Source organism: Lytechinus variegatus, chromosome 2 (assembly GCF_018143015.1).
Source record: "Lytechinus variegatus isolate NC3 chromosome 2, Lvar_3.0, whole genome shotgun sequence".
NCBI classification, from domain to species: Eukaryota; Metazoa; Echinodermata; class Echinoidea; order Temnopleuroida; family Toxopneustidae; genus Lytechinus; species Lytechinus variegatus.
In genome coordinates, this window is record NC_054741.1 from 73,045,279 (window position 1) to 73,066,491 (window position 21,213).

The 21,213-nt window shown below is 36.4% G+C and overlaps 2 protein-coding genes across 2 annotated transcripts; one reads left to right on the forward strand and one right to left on the reverse strand.

Moving 5' to 3' along the window:
* Positions 1-8,797, reverse strand: LOC121408953 (zinc finger HIT domain-containing protein 3-like). The gene is made up of 5 exons (XM_041600691.1): positions 8,634-8,797; positions 4,162-4,199; positions 1,585-1,653; positions 1,123-1,209; positions 1-496 (listed from the first exon to the last, which is right to left on the reverse strand). Exons 1-5 carry the CDS (start codon positions 8,711-8,713, stop codon positions 306-308), a joined length of 465 nt encoding a protein of 154 aa, XP_041456625.1. The 5' UTR covers positions 8,714-8,797; the 3' UTR covers positions 1-305.
* An 81-nt stretch (positions 8,798-8,878) lies between these two features.
* Positions 8,879-19,963, forward strand: LOC121408952 (required for meiotic nuclear division protein 1 homolog). Its single transcript, XM_041600690.1, has 9 exons — positions 8,879-10,132; positions 10,924-11,035; positions 11,603-11,730; positions 13,338-13,438; positions 14,883-14,989; positions 16,148-16,212; positions 16,907-17,104; positions 17,880-17,996; positions 18,825-19,963. The coding sequence occupies exons 1-9, from the start codon at positions 9,659-9,661 to the stop codon at positions 18,900-18,902; spliced, it is 1,380 nt and encodes a 459-aa protein (XP_041456624.1). The 5' UTR covers positions 8,879-9,658; the 3' UTR covers positions 18,903-19,963.
* Positions 19,964-21,213: the final 1,250 nt, after the last annotated feature.

Genomic DNA, 21,213 nt, shown 5'->3' on the forward strand with positions numbered 1-21,213 from the left:
ATAAAACCCATGCAGCTCCAATTCGGATTCAATATATCAGTTCGTTAAATTTATGCTTCTATGACTACATAAATTTTTGGGCAGCACTTTTTTTGTGAAGTCTCATAAATACATTTACATGTATGGTGCATTATAAGCGATATTTCTCAATAATTTTGAAACAGTTTTTTCTGAAGTTCAATCTTAGAATCAGTACTCCTGTTTATTTTTACAGGTCAGCAACTGAAAGCTCCACCATGCCGACTCCAACTCTTGCTGCTATTTCTATTATTTTTGTAAATTATATAAACTGAAAAAATAAATCATCATCTATCTGAAATTGTATCTTGATCCTGTCCTATTGTTGCTGCAAGGCAGGCATCTGCAAACTCCACAAAAATAGGTTCCTGCATGACATGTTCTATGGCTTTATCCTTTTCCTTGGCTTGATCCAGCTGTGTAATAAGTACCCTCAAATGGGGATTCTGAAGCAGATCTTTCACTGTGTCTGATTCATCTGGAACAGAAAAAAATAGAAGGAAAATGTAGAAATATGTAGAGGTATGAGACTACATAGGTCAATGGTACTACTGAATTGAATTGAATTAAATTAAAACAAATAACAATAAATACAAAATAACGTGAAATTAACAAAATGAAAACAGGAGGATAGCCCTACTCAGCAGCATCAATCATGGTGCTGCTGGTCTACCAATGAATCCTATTTGGGACATAAGGGTCCTGTAATACAAAGATTAGCAATTAATCGCTAAATAAAATGGCCTATCAGGATCGCTATTGCATGCCCAATTTGCTCAGTAGACTGACTTGGAACCAATCAGAATCCATCTTTCAAATTAGCAATTAATCGCTAATCTTGGTGTTACGAAGCCCGATGACCTGAAGAACAAGTATCCATATTCACTTTAATCCATTCTTGTTAACTGAGCAAGACATGCAATATTCCACTGCAAACTAATAAGATAACATTTACTATCTTTGAAGAGAGACAAGTGTTAGTTTTCTAATGCAGGGCAAGCTCTTTAAATGCTTGAAAATAACAATGAGAGCATGGATAATCTGAGAAAATCAGAATTCTGAAACAATATAAAGATAGAAAAGGGCAAATTAAGCAATGATTACCCAGTTTATTGAGCTGTTTTTGTGAAAGTTCATCTGGAGTGGATTCTTTGTTCATGTCCTCATCACCTTCTGAAATTTCTCCATCTTCTGCAAAGATAAATATATCAGTTTAAGATGAGTTGGGGTTTACCACGACCTCTCCACAAAAAACCCACACAAAAAATAAACAGCCTGGTCCTTTTCAAAACATAGAAGCAAATTTTAATTTTGATTGATGGGTCTATATCATTAAAAAATATTTACATACTGCTGGCAATTAACATAAGAAATTAATAATTAATTAATGCCACATTCCATTGGTTTGATGTGATGAACAACTTCTAATGAGTAAAACTATAAATCCATATAAAAATTCATTTTAAACTTCAATTTGTACAATCTGAATTAAAATCTTTATTCCTAAAAAGTGACAATACATTTTTCTCTAAGGAAAGATAATATATTATATACTTGTATTAGTACCTCTTACGATTTCTTCTTTTATAGGACCTCCACCAGTACTGGGCGTCAGACTTTCCTTTTCACAAGACCCTGAGGGATAAATAATGTTAGAAATAACACTTGGTAATGACTATTACAGCCCCATATACATTGCATCTAATAACATACTTGCAAAACATGGTTATTAATGAAATCAATTATATACAACTTGTATCAGCCACATATCTTTTCTTTACATGGCAAAATCATAACTTAAATTTGGTTGAACAGATATACACAACAAAAAAAGTAAGTCCCCCCCTAAACAAACATCAATAATTTCCAAACCAATGAGAGTTTTTGATATATTTTTACATGAGCGTGTAGGTAATTTTATAAGCTACCCTCTGAGTAAATTTTGTGGATGTATCTTACGTCATGTTTCAGTGAGCATCATCAGAAGGCAAAAATGTCACTTTTCAAAAGTCACAAGCAAAATATCATGACTTTGATTCCATTTGATTGGAACTAATTCCACATTCTCATCATGAAAAATAGTCAGAAGGCTTGTAAAAGGTACTTTCTAAAAGACGATACAACTTTTTAAGCTAAATTTCACGGTTGAATAAACTCAAGTCCAAATTTGCTATAAATGGATTTTTACACATTTCTATCAATAAAAATGCCAGAATATGATGACAGTTATTTTTGGGAAGACTATATTCAACAATATTCATCGTTTCACGGTTCAATGAACATCTATTGGAAACAAAAAATGTGATTTTCAAATATCGTAGGCAAGTATTGCTTCATTTTGGTTACTGAAAATGATCTTTTCTCAACTTTTTCGTTATGTTCATGACTAATTAACATGCTTCAATGATTCAAAGGTGTCAAATTAAACATTTACGCTTGAATGAACATGTGGAATGTGATTAGCTATTTTTTACGTTATTGGAAAAAATGCAATTTGTAACTGTGGATATCTGTCACAAAACTCCTTGCACAGTTCATTTGATTTGATTTTCATGAAAATCCCGATGTTTAATGCATCAGTGAGCACACAATATTCGAAAATTATGCAAATGAGAAGAAAGTTCAAGGCCTTGGCCCCACTCTGTACCGTATCGAATGGTTATTTTGGTGTGCGCACCTTTTGGATAGTGTGACTCTGAAGCCATATGCGAAGTTTCATGAAATAACTGTTGGCAGAAGTAACAAAAACCGTCCATGAAACAAACCCTCATTTCATATTTGTTAAAATTTTGACTTCCTCTCTCATAGACGTGTGTACATTATGGGTGCATATGTTTAAGCATACGTAATCCCTTATTCAATATGGTGGAACTTTTTTTCAAGGCTGTCTTTAGCAATGTCGTTTGGCAGTAATGTTTATCAACCTATGGGCATAATTCTGTGCAAAAATGAAATCGATTTGTTAATTTATGGATGAGTGAGCACGCATCAAAGTGGGAAAATTGGTATTTTCAATGTCACAGACTCATTTTAAAGGGTAATAAAGTGAATATTGGGGGCAAATTTGGTTTCAAATGTGTCTTTAATTGCTGTTGTTTTATCATACATCATTTCTATCACCAAAAACTTTCCGAACTTTGACCATTTTCATGGTTGAGCGAGCACATTCGAAAACTTAGGAATGAATACTCTTTATACTGGATAAATGTATTCTATTCCTAACAATTTCTCAGGATCAGTTGAATGTATGGACAGATCAGTGGTGGATCCAAAATTTTAAATGGGGGAGGGGCCTATAATCGGGGGAGCCATCAACTTTTTTCAAATTTTAATATGATCTAACAAGTTGTAGAAGATACTACCAAAAACCCCTATGATGATATGTCACAATACAGGGGCCGCAGAGCAGTTTTCAAAGTGGGAGGGGGGGGCTGGCCATGCCAAAAATCAAAATCGTATTACATTTTTGTACTTGCTTTTTGAAAAAACTGGGGGGCCCCCAGCCCCCCCCCCCCCCGCTTCTGCGGCCCCTGCAATACATTGTGCTCACTCAACCATGAACATATACGATATCAAAAATTTGGTCTGAAGTGGTTAAATGATGGATAGTAAAACAGCATAACACCATAAAATTCACCTAAAAACAATTTTTGCCCAACTTTGTATTTGCACAATCTTAAAAATGACTTGTGACTTTCAAAAATGGTCATTTTTAATTCAATCTTTAATTACTCATGCATGACTCAGCCGATCAATCTCATTTTTTTCCAGGAGTTGCTTAATGAGTGTAGAAAACCACCCATGAAATATCATATCTCAAACTGATTCGGTTCAAAAGTTACAGCAATTTGATTTAGGGGGGACTTACTTTTTTTGTTGTGTATAGAAATATAACAATAGAAAGAACAAAGATTTGCAATCAAATATGAAACTGTGCCTGTCAAGATAATGTTCATGATTTTATAATTACAAAGCCAAGAATTTTACTGATTTTGATCTGTTTCAAATCATTCCAATTACCTGTAAATATTGTGATTATATGTGATTTTGAATACCAATAAAACACATAATTAAAAAAAAAAATTAAAAAAAAAATTTAAAAAAAAAAAAAAAAAAAAAAAGCATTATTAAAGTTAAACTTACCTTCTGATTTGTGCTCTTTGAAACAGGGTACTGAGCAACTGAAAAAAATGAGAGAAATTATGATACTTTTCATTGTCATGATGATGTTAATTGGAATTTGACTGCTATCTTGCTTCACTCACAAAATAACATGCATCATTAATACATCATTAATATCTTGAATGTGAATAAATATATTTGAGTATCTCAGTCGTTTTGGCTTAAAATAAAATTAAGTTATAAACAATGGTACTGAAATTACATACCCCATTCCAAAAACACATATACACAGGCGAGTGTATGCGTCACAACAACAAAAACAACAACAACGGGATCTTTGGTTCCAATTCCTTACAGCTGGAGAGAGAGATCTTCTGATCTTGACACTGACAAATGACAGAAGCACTTCTTTTGTTTTACCAACGCAAATCTAAACACACGGGACCGAAATCTGGATCTGGATCTGGATGTAGTACAGTGCAGGACCGTTAGGTATAATGCACCGGGTTAGGAGAGGGCGCAAATGAGTCTAGTCGAAACGTAGGTGGCTTTCCTCGATCTTGGCTTTAAACACCTCTGGTGATGTACTGCTGACAACTTCGTTAGGGAGTTGATTCCAGGCCAACGTTGTATTCACAAAAAAAGAATTTCTTAACTGCTCTGTGTTACAATGTCTTATTGAGAAACACTTGGAATTATTTGTAACTTGTTTCTCTACCACATTAGTAGCATCAAAGTTTACAAATTTCTTAGCTTTGATATTACGTTTGGGTCTTGCTTTAATAAGAAATTTATCAACAGGAAGGGCAGGAACCAACCCCTCGACCACTTTGAAGTAGGATGTAAGTTTCAGGACTTGGCGTCTTGAGGCAAGAGTAGGCAGGTTGAGATTCTCTCTCATCTTGGTAATCGAGCCTGGTTCTCGAGAGCTGTAGTCGCCACAGATGAACCATACTGCTCTACGCTGTGTTTTCTCCAGACATTGAATGTCCTTCTGAAGATAGGGATCCCAGACACATGCACCATATTCCAGGATAGATCTGACTAGTGCAATGTATGCTGTGCGTTTGCAATTCTGTGGGCAGAAACTTAGATTCCTTCTGAGTAAAGCAAGGACAGAGTTTGCCTTCCTCACAGCTTTGTTGATCTGGGGTGACCATTTCAGATTGTCGGCTAGTGTTACTCCAAGATATGAATGTTGAGATACATGTTTGAGTATACTGTCATTTATGGTGTAGAAGTATGAGGTTTTGGCATTTATACTCATAACTTGGCACTTGTTAGCATTGAACCTCATTCCCCAGGTGGATGCCCAGCTTTCTAATGCAGTAAGGTCCTGCTGCAGCTTATGATGGTCTCGTTGAGACTTAATCTGCCTATACAGCACACAGTCATCTGCGAATAAGCGAACCTGTGACTGGACGACATCAGGGAGGTCGTTGATGTGGCATAGAAATAACAAGGGCCCGAGCACTGTCCCCTGCGGCACTCCTGATGTTACTTCTTCTGGGTCGGAATGCTCTCCATCAACTACAACCGTCATCTCCCTGTGTGTTAGGAAGGATGTGAGCCACTTGTGTATCGAGCCATCTATCCCATAGTTCGCTAGTTTGTGTAGGAGTAGAGAGTGAGGCACTGTATCAAACGCCTTTGCAAAGTCTAGTATGATGACGTCTGACTGTACTCTCTTGTCATGGGCAAGAAGGAGATCGTGTACTGTGGTCAGTAGTTGAGTTTCAGTTGAATGGCCAGACCTGAACCCATGGTTGAGAGAAGACAAGATATTGTTTTCTTGTAGATGTTTGAAGAGGTGCTTACAGATGATATGCTCAAGTTGTTTGCAGATCACTGATGTGAGGGAGACTGGTCGATAATTTCCAGTTGAGTGTACATCACCTTTCTTAAAGACTGGTGTAACATGTGCCTTCTTCCAGTCGGATGGTACTCTGCCTAGATCAACTGATAACTGGAAAAAATCTCGCAAACCTGGAGCCAGTTCCCTTGCACATTCTTTAAGTACCGTGTTTGGGATGAGATCAGGACCCGACGCTTTGGAAGCATTTATCCTTGATAGCAACTTCTCAACTCCATTTACGGTGATGTGCAGTGGAGAGATCTTTCTTCTGCATGGATTATTCAATTCAGGTGGAGCATAAGTTCCTCTTGAAAATACAGATTTGAATTCCTTAACTAACAACTGAGCCTTGGCTTTACTTTCATGGATAAGGTTTCCAGCATTCTTGAGTGGGGGTAGCCCTGTTCTGTCTTGGCGTTTTGATGCTATATAGCGCCAAAATGGTTTCGGGTTATTTTCTTCAAGGCCTTGAACAATTGATGATGTTACATGCTCCTCCTCTGCCTTCTTAAAGGCCTTCTTACAAGTACGCTGGAAACACTTGTACTTCTCCCAATCTTCAGCTTTGTTGGAAGTCCTTCTGGGGTCTTTAGCCTTCTTGTAGAGTCTAGCCTTCCTTTTTACCATGCGTTTCAACGAGTGGCAGAACCATGGAAGAGATTTCCTACCACTTCTCATCTTTGATGGTATGTTTTTATCTACCACTTTCATGAGGGATGTTTTGAAGAGAGTCCAGATAACATCAATATTGCCGTCTAACTCTACTTGACGAGAAATTTCATCAGATAACTTTGACATCTCATCTCTTATTTTATTCCAGTCTGCCTTTTTGAACAAGAAACACTTTCTCTTGTGGTATTTGGTGATGCTTGGTAGGATGTCAAAATCAGTAACCACCATGGCATGATCACTGATACCAGGAATACTTGAAGAAGACTTGACCACAGAAGGGTTATTTGTAAAGATCAAATCCAATATATTGTCTTGTCTAGTAGGTTGATTGTGGACTTGAGTAAGGCCATATTCCACAGAGATATCAATCAACGCCTGCTGTACATCTCTATCGGATGCTCCTGGTCGAACACAAAGATTGTCCCAATCTATATCGGGGCAATTAAAGTCTCCTGCAAGAATAATATGTTTCCCTGTTTTTGAGTTAAGTACCCGACCCAGGGAAGCATGTAGCTGATTTAGGTGTCGTAAATCACGATGAGGCATGTAGAATGAACCACAATATAAATCCCTGTTCGCACCTCCTTGGAGTTTTACTTTAGTCCAGATGACTTCACAATCAGTGATTAAGTCAGGCTTACAATCAGATGTCATAGTTCTGTTGATGCCGACAAAGACTCCTCCTCCAGCAGTTTCACGATCATTCCTGTGGAAAAAGTGGGAGTCCGGGAAGACTTCACTGGACTTTATTGCATCATCCGTCGGATCTTTCCCTGGCTTAATGCCACTTAGCCATGATTCGGTGCCGCAAATGATGTCTGGTTTCACATAATCCATGGCTGCGGTGAATTCCGATCGATTACTCCTGATGCTGCAACAGTTTACAGTAAGCACCCTCAAGTTAGTCTTTTTGGGATGGATCGGAGAGCTACGACTAGATTCTTGCGATGTCAAGGACGATGTGCTACTCGTACCCTTTTCAATGGAGTTCCTTTTCTCTCTTCTTTTGCCTTTAGGCGACTTTGGACTGCTCTCGTTGACTGGGTAAAGCTTATCCAGATCATCAGATGCAAATGAGTCCACTGAACTTGTTGCAGCTGGCGAGAGTAGGTAAAAAGTGTTAGATGTTTCAAGCTCGAAGTGGTTGAATGTAAAGTTGTCCACATTGATGCTATCACATTTGTAACAATGCCACACTACACTATCATGTCCTAAGTGTGACATATCCTGCGTATTTAATCCTTCACAGGACTTGTGGTACCATATACTACAATTACAACAGCAGACAGCAAGCTGGGACCACGTAACTGGGCGTTCACAGAATCCACAAGGGTACACTGGAGTTGACTTCGGCCCTGGATTGGTTTGAATGTCCCCAGCCAGTAATAGTAATATTGTTGTCAAACAGAGATGTTTACGATGTCGTATTTGTGAAGAAGAGATATCTATCGACATTGACATCAACCTGCTCAGTTTCCCATGATTCACAATGACAGACACTGAAGTGAGAGTTGTAGGTTCATATGTCTTACAGTTCTTGGGATTAGGTAGGTAGGATGCATATAGAAAAGCAACAGCTACAATGAACTGCAGACAAATAGATGGATAGGGTGACCGTACAGTTCTCAACGCCATACCACTGGTTGTCCATACACATACATACGCAATACACAGTTCTACATGGGTTTGCTATTGGTGTTTTAGTGGTCGAGGGGAGGCCCTTATTTCCTACTTTTTAGCAAGACATGACAAAAAATATATACAACAGAGCATAGAATTAATCATTAAATTTGAATATATGTCAACAAAATATAAAAAGATAACAGGATTGACAAGATTTAAGTGAATATTTACAACTTTAGGCCGGAGCTCCCAGAAGTTACGTCCGACGGTGGCGCCCTCTCCCATTTTAACATCTTCAGGCAAAGTCAATCGCAAAAACTTACAAAATCAGTCAGTCACTTACTACAATATTCTGCACTTTGGACATCTGTATTTATACTGCTTCTCTTCACACACCGCGCATTTTCTTGGGATGTTTTCCATGTTTCTTCGCGTCGTTTTGAGAGCCAAAAGCGCCAAAACACGTGCGATTGTTTACAATTATAATCCTTTTGTATGACACGCCGTTGTAAAGCGTTTGTAGAATTTAATATTTTTACATAGAAAAATATACAATTCCGTACCCAAGGCAACATTTCGATTGAATGAAGTCATTGTGTGAGTGATTTTTTTTTCTTTTATATGATTCTAAATTATCATCGAATTAGATCTGCCCATAGAGTTGGATAAAGCCAACTTACAGAGCCTCCTTTCATAAATGAAATGTATTCTATGGAACGCTCACTACCTCATCAATCCTTGCATCATGTACCGCCTTGATTACCGCATTGACAGCCCTGTATACTGTATGATCAGTGCAAGACCTGGAAGGGGCCGGGAGGCGAAGAGACACATGTGGACAGGATCTGATTAGCTGGTGTGGCAGTGTGTACTGTCTGTTATTTGCCTCCTTTGGGAACCAATTAAATTAAGTAGGCCTGAATTTGCTGAAAGGTTCTTGACTAGAAATAGAATAGATCTACAGATGATCATCACTTCATCAGAGAAACAGACAAACAAAGCAGAAGCAAGGGACCAAGTCAAGTTTGGGGACCATGGCATGACATGAAAATAGGAATTTGGTTTTTGAATTGTTATTTCAAAAATTCAAGTTAAGTGAAGTCTGAAGTCAGTGAAGACAGCATTTTATATACCAAAAATTGTAGACCTGCATCGTAAATGATCTATTGATTGAATTGTTAGGCCCTGGCTTAGAGTCCATCCACCCTAGAATCCTGAACTTGGAACTGGAACTAAGTGTCTTCTTTTTATTTGTAAAATAGTTTTTAGAGTTTTCTTTTATTTTTAGCCAGAGAGAGCTACACCACCCCCACAGACTGATTTTTTTTAAAGATTCTTCTAATTTTCTAAAGACAAAAGGTGGTCAGCATGTCATCAATGAATTTATGGCGTAGACTATTTGGGAAAACACTACCTATGAAAGCAGTGAACGTTTTTGGTAGACTAGAGAAAGACCTTGCAGCTGGAAATAAATTTCAGAATATTCAGTCAAATGCACTCCAATTCATCAGATATCATCATGGAATAGTCTTTCCACTGAGGAGACCATGGCATTCAAAAGGACAGTCGAAAAATACGAGCAGAACTGTGCACTATCTCTATTATCAAAATCCATTACACGTGGCCGGGAGATCTACATCAATATTGGCTGATAGGTGCTCAAAAGGTCTACGGTTTAAATCTTCTGATGCCTGGTTGGAGAAACCTGTCGTATTCAGGACAACCTCTCCAACCTCCTCCTCCACCATCAAAGAGAGAGGGGAGAGGAATAGTAGGAAGGTGTCCAAGGTGCCACGCCCAAGAACCAAAAAACCATCAAGGTTCGACAAAGCAGCAGAGAGGGTGAGATGATGGTTTTTGTGACCTTAATGGCTCTCTTCTTTGTTTTCTGTTATCTTAATTTCATCCTTGTAAATTTTACTCACTTTCTCTAATAAATTTCTCTTTTGAAATTCCATTACGGTATCTCATGTTGTTTAATTTTGAAATATGAACGATTTCTTTGTCTCTTTTTTTATACATTTTGTTAAAAATCCTATTGAAAGATATTGTTTTCAAAACCATGTGAAACTTTTTATACTAATTTTAACAAACTCATGATGGCTGTTATATATTTCAAGGCTTTACATTTTTGACAGGGATTCACTTTGCTAAAAATTTGTTGTTTAAAGAATGGGTCAATATTTGTCTCCTTGAAAGAACTCTTACCAAAATAGTGATCAGCCCCCCCCAAAAAAAAAAAAAAAAAAATTTGTTCTCTTCTAGAATTGACGAGAAAACACACAATCAAGTCGCCAAATGGTCAACAATTTTTTAATTGTCATTTGCTTTGTTTACTTTTTAGGGTTGGAGGTGACATGGAAATTTAGGGGCCTGTTTCATAAAGGACTTGCAATCGTAACTTTGTCATAATGGCTACTACCATGGCAACAGGGCTCAGCAGCCAATCAAAATTAAGGTTACCATGGTAGTTGCCATAATGGCAAAGTTACAACAGTTGCAAGTCCTTTATGAAACGGGCCCCTGGACCATGGTCACCCCTCCCACCTTTGATGGTCGAATGAATGAAATGAGTTGGCTTGAATTGAAATTTAAATGATCTTAAAAATTTATATTCATGTTTCCCTTTCTAGAATGCTTATCTATGTACAGCATTTACTACAGCAGAAGAATACAATTTGGAACATCTGAGTTACGACCTGCAGATACAGAACAACAAGTTTGTTCTTGCTGAAATGCCACAAGGTATGACTAGATTGCAATATTCTAGAAATATACATTGCAACATTGGTAAAAATGAATATTTCAGATGCGTATAAAAATGATATAGGATTAGAATATATACTTTTTGCCTCTAAAGCAATCCAGATAGGCCATGACTGACAGGGCCAAGTGGCTTTAAGATGATTTTAAAGGACTTTCATCTGATATATTTCCTATGATGATATGATATTTTTATTATGCAATGATAATTAACATATTTTAATGTCTAAATCACTTGTCATTTCATTATGTGATGAGTATTCCAATATAATTGGAAATGGTTTGGGCAGGTTGGGGATGAACTGGACTCTGGTCAAATATTTGGAATATTTGTATCATATCCCCAGCCCTTATCAGAAACTTCGAACTTTGTCCAGAATTCTCCAGATAGGTTTGAACTGTATTATACAATACATGTTATAATCTTCCCAGCTATCCATGGCTAGCTTCCATGATACATGTAGGCGCTAAACCATACTAAGTATACATTTACTTCACCTGGGTAGAGTGCAGCACATTAATTATATTAATCTTTCCTTCATTTTATAGATGCCCATGACATCCTTCATGTGCAGTTATCAGATGACTACTACAAGGGGCAGGAGGTTGATGAGCCGGGTGAAATGTTCTTCTTCAGGGAAGGGTCAGTTGTCTTCTGGAATGTTCCAGATCCAGAGGTAAATTGAACCAGACACGGGTGGTATTCTGGAACTCTGTCATAACTTTTGTCATAAATTTTGTCATTTCTCTCCGAGATGTGACACCGCTATGATTGTCACAAATCGGTATTCTGAACATTGTCTTTTCCCTGTCATATCTCTCAAAGTTCCCACCCATCTTTTCGGAAGCAAACCAATCAAAATCATTGTTAGTTCCCAGTTGGAGCCCTTCTAGCCAATAGGAAAGCCCCGTGGCAGGTAGGGCGTATCCCCAAAACAGTTGCTGGCATCGCGCAACTACGCGTATATTGATGCGCTTAATTACAAAGAGAGACAGGGAGCTGTGAAGGATTTTAGAGGAGAAGTAGAAAAGTAAGGAAAATAGAGAAAAAAGGAGGAGAAATATGTAGGGCCTAACTAATTGTAGCATGAAAAAATAATTTTGAAAATTGTCATGGAAGATGAGTGAAACTAATACCACAATCTAATCTAAATAATATAATTATTTGCTTGACATTCAGTCGGCAGGGTATCGGGATATTTGGTACTAAAAGATATGACAAAATTTATGACTGCTACCCCCCTGTCATAACTTTTGTCATATCTTTTGCTTGTATAAAAGGATTACGCGCATTTAAAGCCGCATATTTTTGCTACGCGCTAAAGAAAAGAGACAAAATTTATGACAATTTTTGTGACAAAAGTTATGACATCCACCAGAATACCGATTTTGTCATATCTCTGAGATAAGATAATATATGGAGAAAAGACAATGTTCAGAATACCGCCCCTGGTTTCCCTAAGCGCTATTAACAACAACAGCACTGCTCAGCAGCATTGAAATAAATTACAGTACTGTATGTCTGCAAATGCAAAATTTTAGTGAAAATTGACAACTATATTGTTTTCTCATTCTGTTTCTTTTGCTACCTTGTTGAAGATTATATACTTAATGATATTACAGGTACATTATAGGCCTATACAGAAACATTTTCGGTAATAAATGTTACTTTTCACCCTCACATTATACTTTCCATAATTCCAGAGCATGCAAAAGTCAGAAATAATAAAAGTCAATTTTTGTTGCAGCAATTCTGTTTTTTTAATAAAATTGGGTGTGTAGTAATGCTTTGGAGTTTGCTTAAGAACAAGGAGTGCCATGGCCCAGTTGATTAGTCTCTGGACTTTGAAACAGAGGGTCGTGGGTTCAAATCCAAGCCATGGTGTAATTTCCTTTAATAAGGAATTTATCCACAGTGTGCTGCACTCGACCCAGGTGAGGTAAATAGGTACCGGCAGGAAGTAATTCCTCAAAAAGCTATGTGCACCTGAATTGGTAGCCTAGAATAGCCGGGGTGATAATAATAGCAGGGCCTGCTGGGAGAACATTTTTCGGAACTGAAGTGGCTACCCTGGGTAAATATACCGTTATTATTATTAAGGTATGTAAAGGCAGCAAAAATTCTTCTATTTAAAGATACCGTGGTGAATATATTTTTAAATAGTTATTTTTATGCCTGTTTTTACAATCGATTTTGTAGTAAACTTTTGACATTAACAATATTGTTCAGGATATTTATAATTTGCCATAAGTACAATGTATTAGTATTTTGGCCAATTTACAGATCAAACTAGTAATGAGGATTGTGGGTCGTCATCAACACCAACCCTACGAGGTAGCACTGGTAAACTGGGAGAATGAACAAATGAACTTTGGTTATCATGAGTAAGTTCATACAATGGACATAAGTCCAACTTCTCAAAAAAAGATTATGGAAAGTGTGTCATATGCCCAATTTCACGTTTGTTTAGAATTCCGTGGTCCACTGGCATAAGTCCTTGCATCACAAGTATTGTTCAGGGGGTTGATCTATTTCATCCCCCACTTGAATAAATAGCATGACATCACAGTTTTATGCCTGTGCTGTGGTCTCAAACCAAATGCAAATTTTATTCCATTTATATGATTCATTTATAGCATATATTAAGAAAGGGTCCAATGATGAATATTCTTTTACAGAATGCTAAATTTGTTTGTTGATATGTTTTGGATCTATTTTTTAATGATGAAAATTGATTTACAGAAAAAAAACTGTCAACTCAACAAGCATGAATGTAGCAACTTCTAACAAAAACTTGCATTCATTATAAGACTCTTTCTCAATAACATGCATTGAATTAATTGAGTAAAATTGCCATAAACAATAGTTTAAGCCATAGATTCAAAACCTTTGTGAATTTGGGCCACATAGTTTACATGAATTGCTGTGAGATATATACAAATCTAGGTAGTTCTGTGAAGTAGAACCTAGTCTGCCTAGAATTACAGGTCAATGTTCGTAGGTTACCATGGTATATACACCTCCCAGATATTGTATTTAATCAGATTCTTTTGGAGCACCTGGGGTCGTTACATGAAGATGAAGCTGCAGCTATGCAGACAAGTTGAATATGTTCTTATAATGTTCTTAATAAAATTATCAACCATGCAACTTGCCATCAATTGAAATTGGAATATGATCTTTGTAAATTGAAATTCTTGTTGTCAACAAGCCTTTCTTCACAATATTCATTATTAATTCAAAGAGGATTATAAGGAATCTGAGTGACTGAGTCCCATTAAGTCAAACACCAGGAAAAATGTATGGTTTCTCTTCTCATATAGCACAAAATATTCCAATCATTGCTGAAGTCTTAAGTAATTTTATACAAACAAGTTTTATGAAGCACCCCTATGTTTCAAAATAGTAGTAAGAGTGAACACACTACTCTTGTTATAAAATGAGTGTGGAACTTGTGGTGAGAAGGGTTGACTAATCAGTACCCCTTTTATTTTGATGCACATAATATAACTACCATCCAGGGGTATACATAAATATTCCTGTTATGGAGCTATTCTGACTCTTTGATGCTTTTAAACTCACCTAATAATTAAATTTTCTATTCAACTGTTTGCTTTTTTTATGAATATACAATAACACTTGGAATTCTCTTTGCATACATTTCTTTGTGTCAGTTCAGCATATTCTAGGGACAATATTCAATGACTTTTAAAGGTATTACTAGCAATCATTACCGCTGTGGGGTGGGTGTTTACTTTTTTTCCCTGTGAATTTTGAAATAAATGGTATTATTAATGTCTGTTCATTTTTTTTTTTATTCCAAATCAGTTCAGCCACCAGTCTTGTGAAGGGAGATATACAGTTAGATAGCTCAAGGTCAACAACTGAGACAGCACTGGAGAAGTTTGCCTTCTCCAATGCCATGGCATTATCAGGTTAGCTGAGTTGTAAGATATTAGAATTAGGGAAGGGATAGGGTTTTGGTTAATCAGATGAGGACTGAAATGCTGTAGCCTAGGCTTAGGCCAACGCTGTAATCCTCAAGGCCAAGGTAGAATTGTGACCTGACATGTGCTCCTGCTGAAATTACTCCTGTCTTAATTTGCAGAGATATAAGCTTTTGGTTATGGTTATGATACAGTGTTCGGTTAATAATGATATGAGGATTATGATCAGATTTAGAGTTGGGTTTTAAAGTAATTTTTCAGCTTTGCTTAAAAGATTTTTTTTTACTCAGAATAATTATGACAGGAATGATTGTTATGGAATTATTAATTTGTATTGATCACTTACAGCTTGCCATTATTTTGCTTCTAGTAATCTTTCCAACCCTGTCAAATAGAAATAAAGGTTCATATGAATGAAAATAATATATGACCCTTTTCAATAAAAGTTAATATTATGACAGTTTTCCATTCCTGTAGCAACTTCTATGGCATTTTTTATTTGCTGTTTAGCATTGCTACTATGGTAGTTATCATTGGATTTAATGGTGTTGAAAATTATGTGATGGATGATATTCTATAAAGATATCTGGTTACCAAAATTTTGAGAACAAAAGTTACTTAATTTATCTAGCGAAGGTAATTAAGGTCCTTTAGAAGATTAAAGAGATTATTATTTATTTGGTGTCACCTGTGCCTGGTAGGCGAAAATCGAACTGAATCACTGTGACCCGCAGGTCTCTCCTCCCGATATAACTGATTGGGGGGGAATGCAGGTGGACCACTACACCGGGGTTTCCCCCTACTCTTACACGAATAGTGCAATGGGTTCTTAACGTGCAAAGGTGGTGACTCTCCTCTACATGGGGCCTCCATTTAACGTCCTATCCGAGGGACGGAGTGTTTTCCATTGTAACATAGCTTGCAGCTATGATACATGGGAGAGACGTTTACACACAATGCACTGGCTTCAGTCATCCGTCCGGGGTGGACTCGAACCCACGATCTTTGGTTCGACGGGCAGACGCGTTACCGACTGAGCCAACACCGCTCTCTGTTAGAGATGTTATATTAAGACTTATGTGCTCTACAAATGTGACATATTATTGATACTTTTGCTCTTTTCATTTTCTCTTGTTTTTTCTCCAGTAAAGCTGGCTATTTGGGAATACTCTCTGGATCAGTTTGTGGCTTCCATTGAAAACATTCCTGATGTAAGATTTTGAAGGATTTGATGTAGTCAATCTTACATTAGTTAAAATATCAAATATTTAATAGGCCTTTCTATTTTGTGTTTTGACCAATTTAGATTAAATCAGTTGTTGTCATCTATTAGTATAAATCTTATGCAATATTGATTTTATGGCAGTTTTGTTTTCATGCTCTGTGTTATAAAAATGTAAGGAGAAACATTCTTTATAATATAATTTACCATTTGACATGAAGATATCCTACCCATAATTATCCTCCAAGATATTGATCAGTACAGCCACCGGACTTCAATGATTTTACATTTTATACAATTATATAAATGTGACATAAGAAAAACAATTATCTCGCAATCACAAATTTTTGTGTGTGTGTTTGGTAAGCATTCAAGGAGGTTATATTTTTGTGGTCAAGTTAAAAGAATGTTTCCCAAAACAGCTAAAATTTTAGATTGTGAATAAGAATATCATTACACCAATCAGATGAATCTTTTTCAGTGATCTATAAGTATGAATATGTTAATACTGTGATCCTTTATATTTCTCACTCTATAACCGCATATCTTATTGTAACAATTGACTATTGCACACCAGTTAATTTTTTCTGTATACATGATCAGATAATTCCTCAGAAGAGTTTTTTCTATGTCCTCCCCTGATCACTCATGAACCTCCAACACCCTTCATCTCTCATCAACAGAACATGAAGCTTGGCAAGGGGGTTAAGCTGTCTCGTGAAGAAGTAATGAAGAAGACTGGTGAGCTATTTGGTCTTCGTCATCGTATCAACCTCTCCTCTGATCTCCTGATCTCACCAGACTTCTACTGGGATAGGGAAGAACTTGAACTTATCTACAACAAGATGTGCCAGTTTCTCAGTATATCAAGGAGAACAAATGTGAGTCAACAAGAAGAAGATTTTCTTCCCTCTATTTTTTTTTTGTTTGTTTGATGTTTGTGTTGAGAATAGAGACGTAATAATTTTCAGGTGAAATCTGACTGCAAGCCCTATTATTCAATCTCTAGTCCACAGTGTAGGCTTGTTCACATTAACCCAAAAGTACATGTGTTTATGAATCATCTAAAATTCTTTCCCTTATGAAAGACAAGAATATAATAATTCAAATAATGAGTCAATAAGTATACATATTATCCATCACCAGTCAAGACTACTATCATTGGACATATGCTTTCTATATCACAAGTTTGTTGTTTCACTGGCTTTCCAGATTGTTTGTAAAAAAATCATTGCACATCCTTGTTAGATGAATGCTGGCCTGGCATTTTTTTTTGGGGGGGAGCAGGAAATGGCAGAACAATATTTATTATTTAACTTGTGCCTCTTGTTCAATTTGATACTGTATGTTTAAGAACCTTTAACATGTTTTAGAATCTCCTTTTCCTTAACGCTGCATTCTCCTTCTAAAAACCTGATCTTCCTTTACACTGCATTTGCCTCCTTCTAAAAGTCAGATTTCTTAAAATGAGAAGATTCTGCATCATGGGTAGATAGAAGAGTGATGAAAATGTTTTGAAGTTTGTGAATGACCTGTCTTATCACTCATCAATGTGAATGAAACTGAAGTACTTTTTCCTTTTTGTTGTGCCATCCTCAGCACCATATATGAAGCATACTATTTTCAGGATTTTCAAACCTTTTTTGTCTAACCCAGGTAATGAATGAAAAGTTGAACCATTGCACAGAGTTGGTAGATTTAATGAGATCCCATCTAGAAGATAGACACTCACATCGATTGGAATGGATGATCATAGTTCTCATCATGGTTGAGGTAAGATGAGATGATAAAGTGGTAATAGAGGTCGATATGGTAATGATGGTGAAAGTAGCAATGATGATGATAACGAGGAAGAGGAGGAGGGTAGATATGATGATGATGACAATGATGGTGGTGGTTGTGATGATGATGATGATGATGATGATGGTGATGATGATGATGATGGTGGTGATGATGGTAATGATGCTGCTGTCGATGATGATTATGATATGGTGCCATATATCTGTCTTAAAACAATTCAAATATGGACTCTGAAAAGTTAACATTTCTGGCAGAAAATGAGGGCCCAAAATACAGACCCCAGATTCCTATTTTGTGAAATGCCAATTTTGTGCTCTTTGGTGTTTAAAAAATGTGTTATGTGTTCTTTGGTGACATGCTGAAAGAGCAATTTTAGATTGTGAAAATGCGGGGAAAAACACAAGTTTCTATTCAGAGAGAGCTTGGCAAACACATGCTAGACACTGATCATACGTGTGCATGGTTATGATTACTTGGATTCAGCTTTGATAGTCATGATTATAATTCCATTTTTTTCTTTGCATCAAAAAGCATTTGTTTTTCTGTAAATTCCATGCTCATCCTGAATTCCATTATATTTTGTTTTCTGTATCAAGGAAAACAGTGCACTCTAGTGATTGTGATGGTAATAATGATGAAGAGAGGAGGTTTTAGGGAGTATTATCACAATGATATATGGAGGTGAAGGATTAAGCTTGGAATAGTGATGACAATTGATGATGGTGATGGTGTCAACAGTTTCTCTTCCCAACCTATTTACCTCTATTTAATATTTTACTCTTTCATTTCTTTTTTACCCAGGTTGCTTTTGAAGTCATTCACTACATCAGGCAGTATAAGGCAGATCATGCAGAAAGTGAAGCAAGCCCATCACAATGACACACACACACATTGAAAGTAAATTAGCCTTTATATCAATCTATAAACAGTATAAATGGCCATTTGGCTCTCCTGGGACCTGTTGTACAAAGAGTTGCGATTGCCTTGTACACATATTATCTAAAACCACTCAGTCTACCTGACAAAATGTGATGTTAAAGTGAAACGTCGGTTCCGGTCATGAGATTGAATTATGGAAGAAGCAGGCCCAAAGTGATTGGGAGTATTGATAATAATGCTCTGAAGAGTATATATGCTAAAGATTGAGGAATCACCAAATTTATATAAGACATTGACTTGGGTTAACTGAGAGCTGCATACAAAAATCCATGAATTAGACTGCACACAGTATTTGGGCTAGAAAATCTCAGTGGCTTTTAGTCATGGCTAAATTGTAAGGGCATCTGGGAAGCAATATTTTGCAATGAACTTGTTTCTCAATGAATTCTAAATAACATGAAAAGATTTTGGAAACTCAATTTACAAAATTTGTGCCTTTTAAAGTTTCAATTATTGTTTATTTCATTCTGTTTTTCATTAAACATTTTTTTTACTATATAGGTTTAAATTTGGTGCTTAATATGCTACTTTATATATTTCTATCAATACTTTTTACCTTGCCATAATTTTGGTTTTATATTTTGTAGAGATGTATTCAGTCATTCCTTGTGCTACTTTAAAGCATGTTTGACAGTTACTTAGTGATATTTTAGAAAAACTGAACAACGGTCTCTTATTCAATTTAGTTCAGTTTTTATTATACTTTGCATATACTACATTTCCTTCTATTATGTATAATTGTTACATATTTACTAGCAAAATTCCTGTGGTATTCAGCCCGATAGTGTTCTTGCACGAAATAGAAAAAAGTAATGTATTGCATCAAAAATTTTGTTTGAGTACCTGGATGGATATAAATAATTCTGTTAATTTATTAGGAATGTTAGGTTCATAATTGCAAATGCTTAAATTTGGCTGCATGTCAAGAATCCATGTAGTTTTTATTGTCTCACCTGCATAGCAGAGTGAGACTATAGGCGCCGCTTTTCCGGCGGCGGCGGCGTCAACATCAAATCTTAAAGGTATTGTTTAACTTTGTGAGCAGCCGATTTACAAAATTCTCAAACCAAGATGAAACATGTGTACACGTGCATGTATTAGAACTAATAAACCCTTAAAATAACCATTATTGCGAATGAAATGCTAAAACTACAATGCAAACACCGATTTTGTAAATAGACGTCTTATAGACACCTAAATAGTACACATAAGTGTATGGGATGAAATTAAGATGGTGTTTCCGGTCACTTTATATTTCGATTTTTGAAGAACTAAATGATTATTTTCGACCGCAATTTTTTCTGGGCTTCATTTTTGTAACATATCACAGACACAAGTGACAAGTGTGACCTTCTAGCTCAGAATTTTTGAAAGTCAAACCAATGTTAACCAATCACTTTAACCTGAGGTTAATTTTTTGAAATGACATCATAACTTAGAAAGTATATGGACCTAGTTCATGAAACTTGGCCATAAGGTTAATCAAGTATTACTGAACATCCTATTAGAGTTTCATGTCACATGACCAAGGTCAAAGGTCATTTAGGGTCAATGAACTTAGACCATGTTGGGGAATCAACATCAAAATCTTAACCTGAGATTAAGTTTTTGAAATGTCATCATAACTTAGAAAATATATGGACCTAGTTCATTAAACTTGGACATAATAGTAATCAAGTATCACTGAACATCCTGTGCAAGTTTCAGGTCACATGATCAAGGTCAAAGGTCATTTAGGGTCAATAAACTTTGGCCGAATTGGGGGTATTTGTTGAATTACCATCATAACTTCGAAAGTATGTTGGTCTAGTTCATAAAACTTGGACATAAGAGTAATCAAGTATCACTGAACATCCTGTGCGCATTTTAGGTCACATGACCAAGGTCAAAGGTCAATGAACTTTGGCCATAATGGGGGTATCTGTTGAATTACCATCATAACTTTGCAAGTTTATTGATCTGACTTTTGAAACTTGGACATAAGAGTAATCAAGTATCACTGAATATCCTGTGCAAGTTTCAGGTCACATGATCAAGGTCATGTGAGGTCAATGAATTTTGGCCACATTGGGGGTATTTGTTGAATTACCATCCTATCTCTGTAAGTGTATTGGTCTAGTTCATAAAACGTGGAAATAAGAGTAACCAAGTATCACTGAACATCTTGTGAGAGTTAAAGTCGTTTTCAAAGTCAGCACTGCTGCTATGTTGAATCGCATGATGCAGGTGAAACGGCCAGAGGCATTCCACT

Bases quoted from the DNA above. Each gene is read 5' to 3' on its own strand.
- LOC121408953 (XM_041600691.1), bottom strand. From the start codon at position 8,713: ATGGAAAACATCCCAAGAAAATGCGCGGTGTGTGAAGAGAAGCAGTAT. The intron at 4,200-8,633 runs GTAAGTGACTGA...CATTTTTTTCAG, and splicing joins CCAAAGTGCAGAATATTGTA to TTGCTCAGTACCCTGTTTCA. The intron at 1,654-4,161 runs GTAAGTTTAACT...TTTATCCCTCAG, and splicing joins CAAAGAGCACAAATCAGAAG to GGTCTTGTGAAAAGGAAAGT.
- LOC121408952 (XM_041600690.1), top strand. From the start codon at position 9,659: ATGTCATCAATGAATTTATGGCGTAGACTATTTGGGAAAACACTACCT. The intron at 11,731-13,337 runs GTAAATTGAACC...GCCAATTTACAG, and splicing joins GGAATGTTCCAGATCCAGAG to ATCAAACTAGTAATGAGGAT. The intron at 14,990-16,147 runs GTTAGCTGAGTT...TTTTTTCTCCAG, and splicing joins CAATGCCATGGCATTATCAG to TAAAGCTGGCTATTTGGGAA.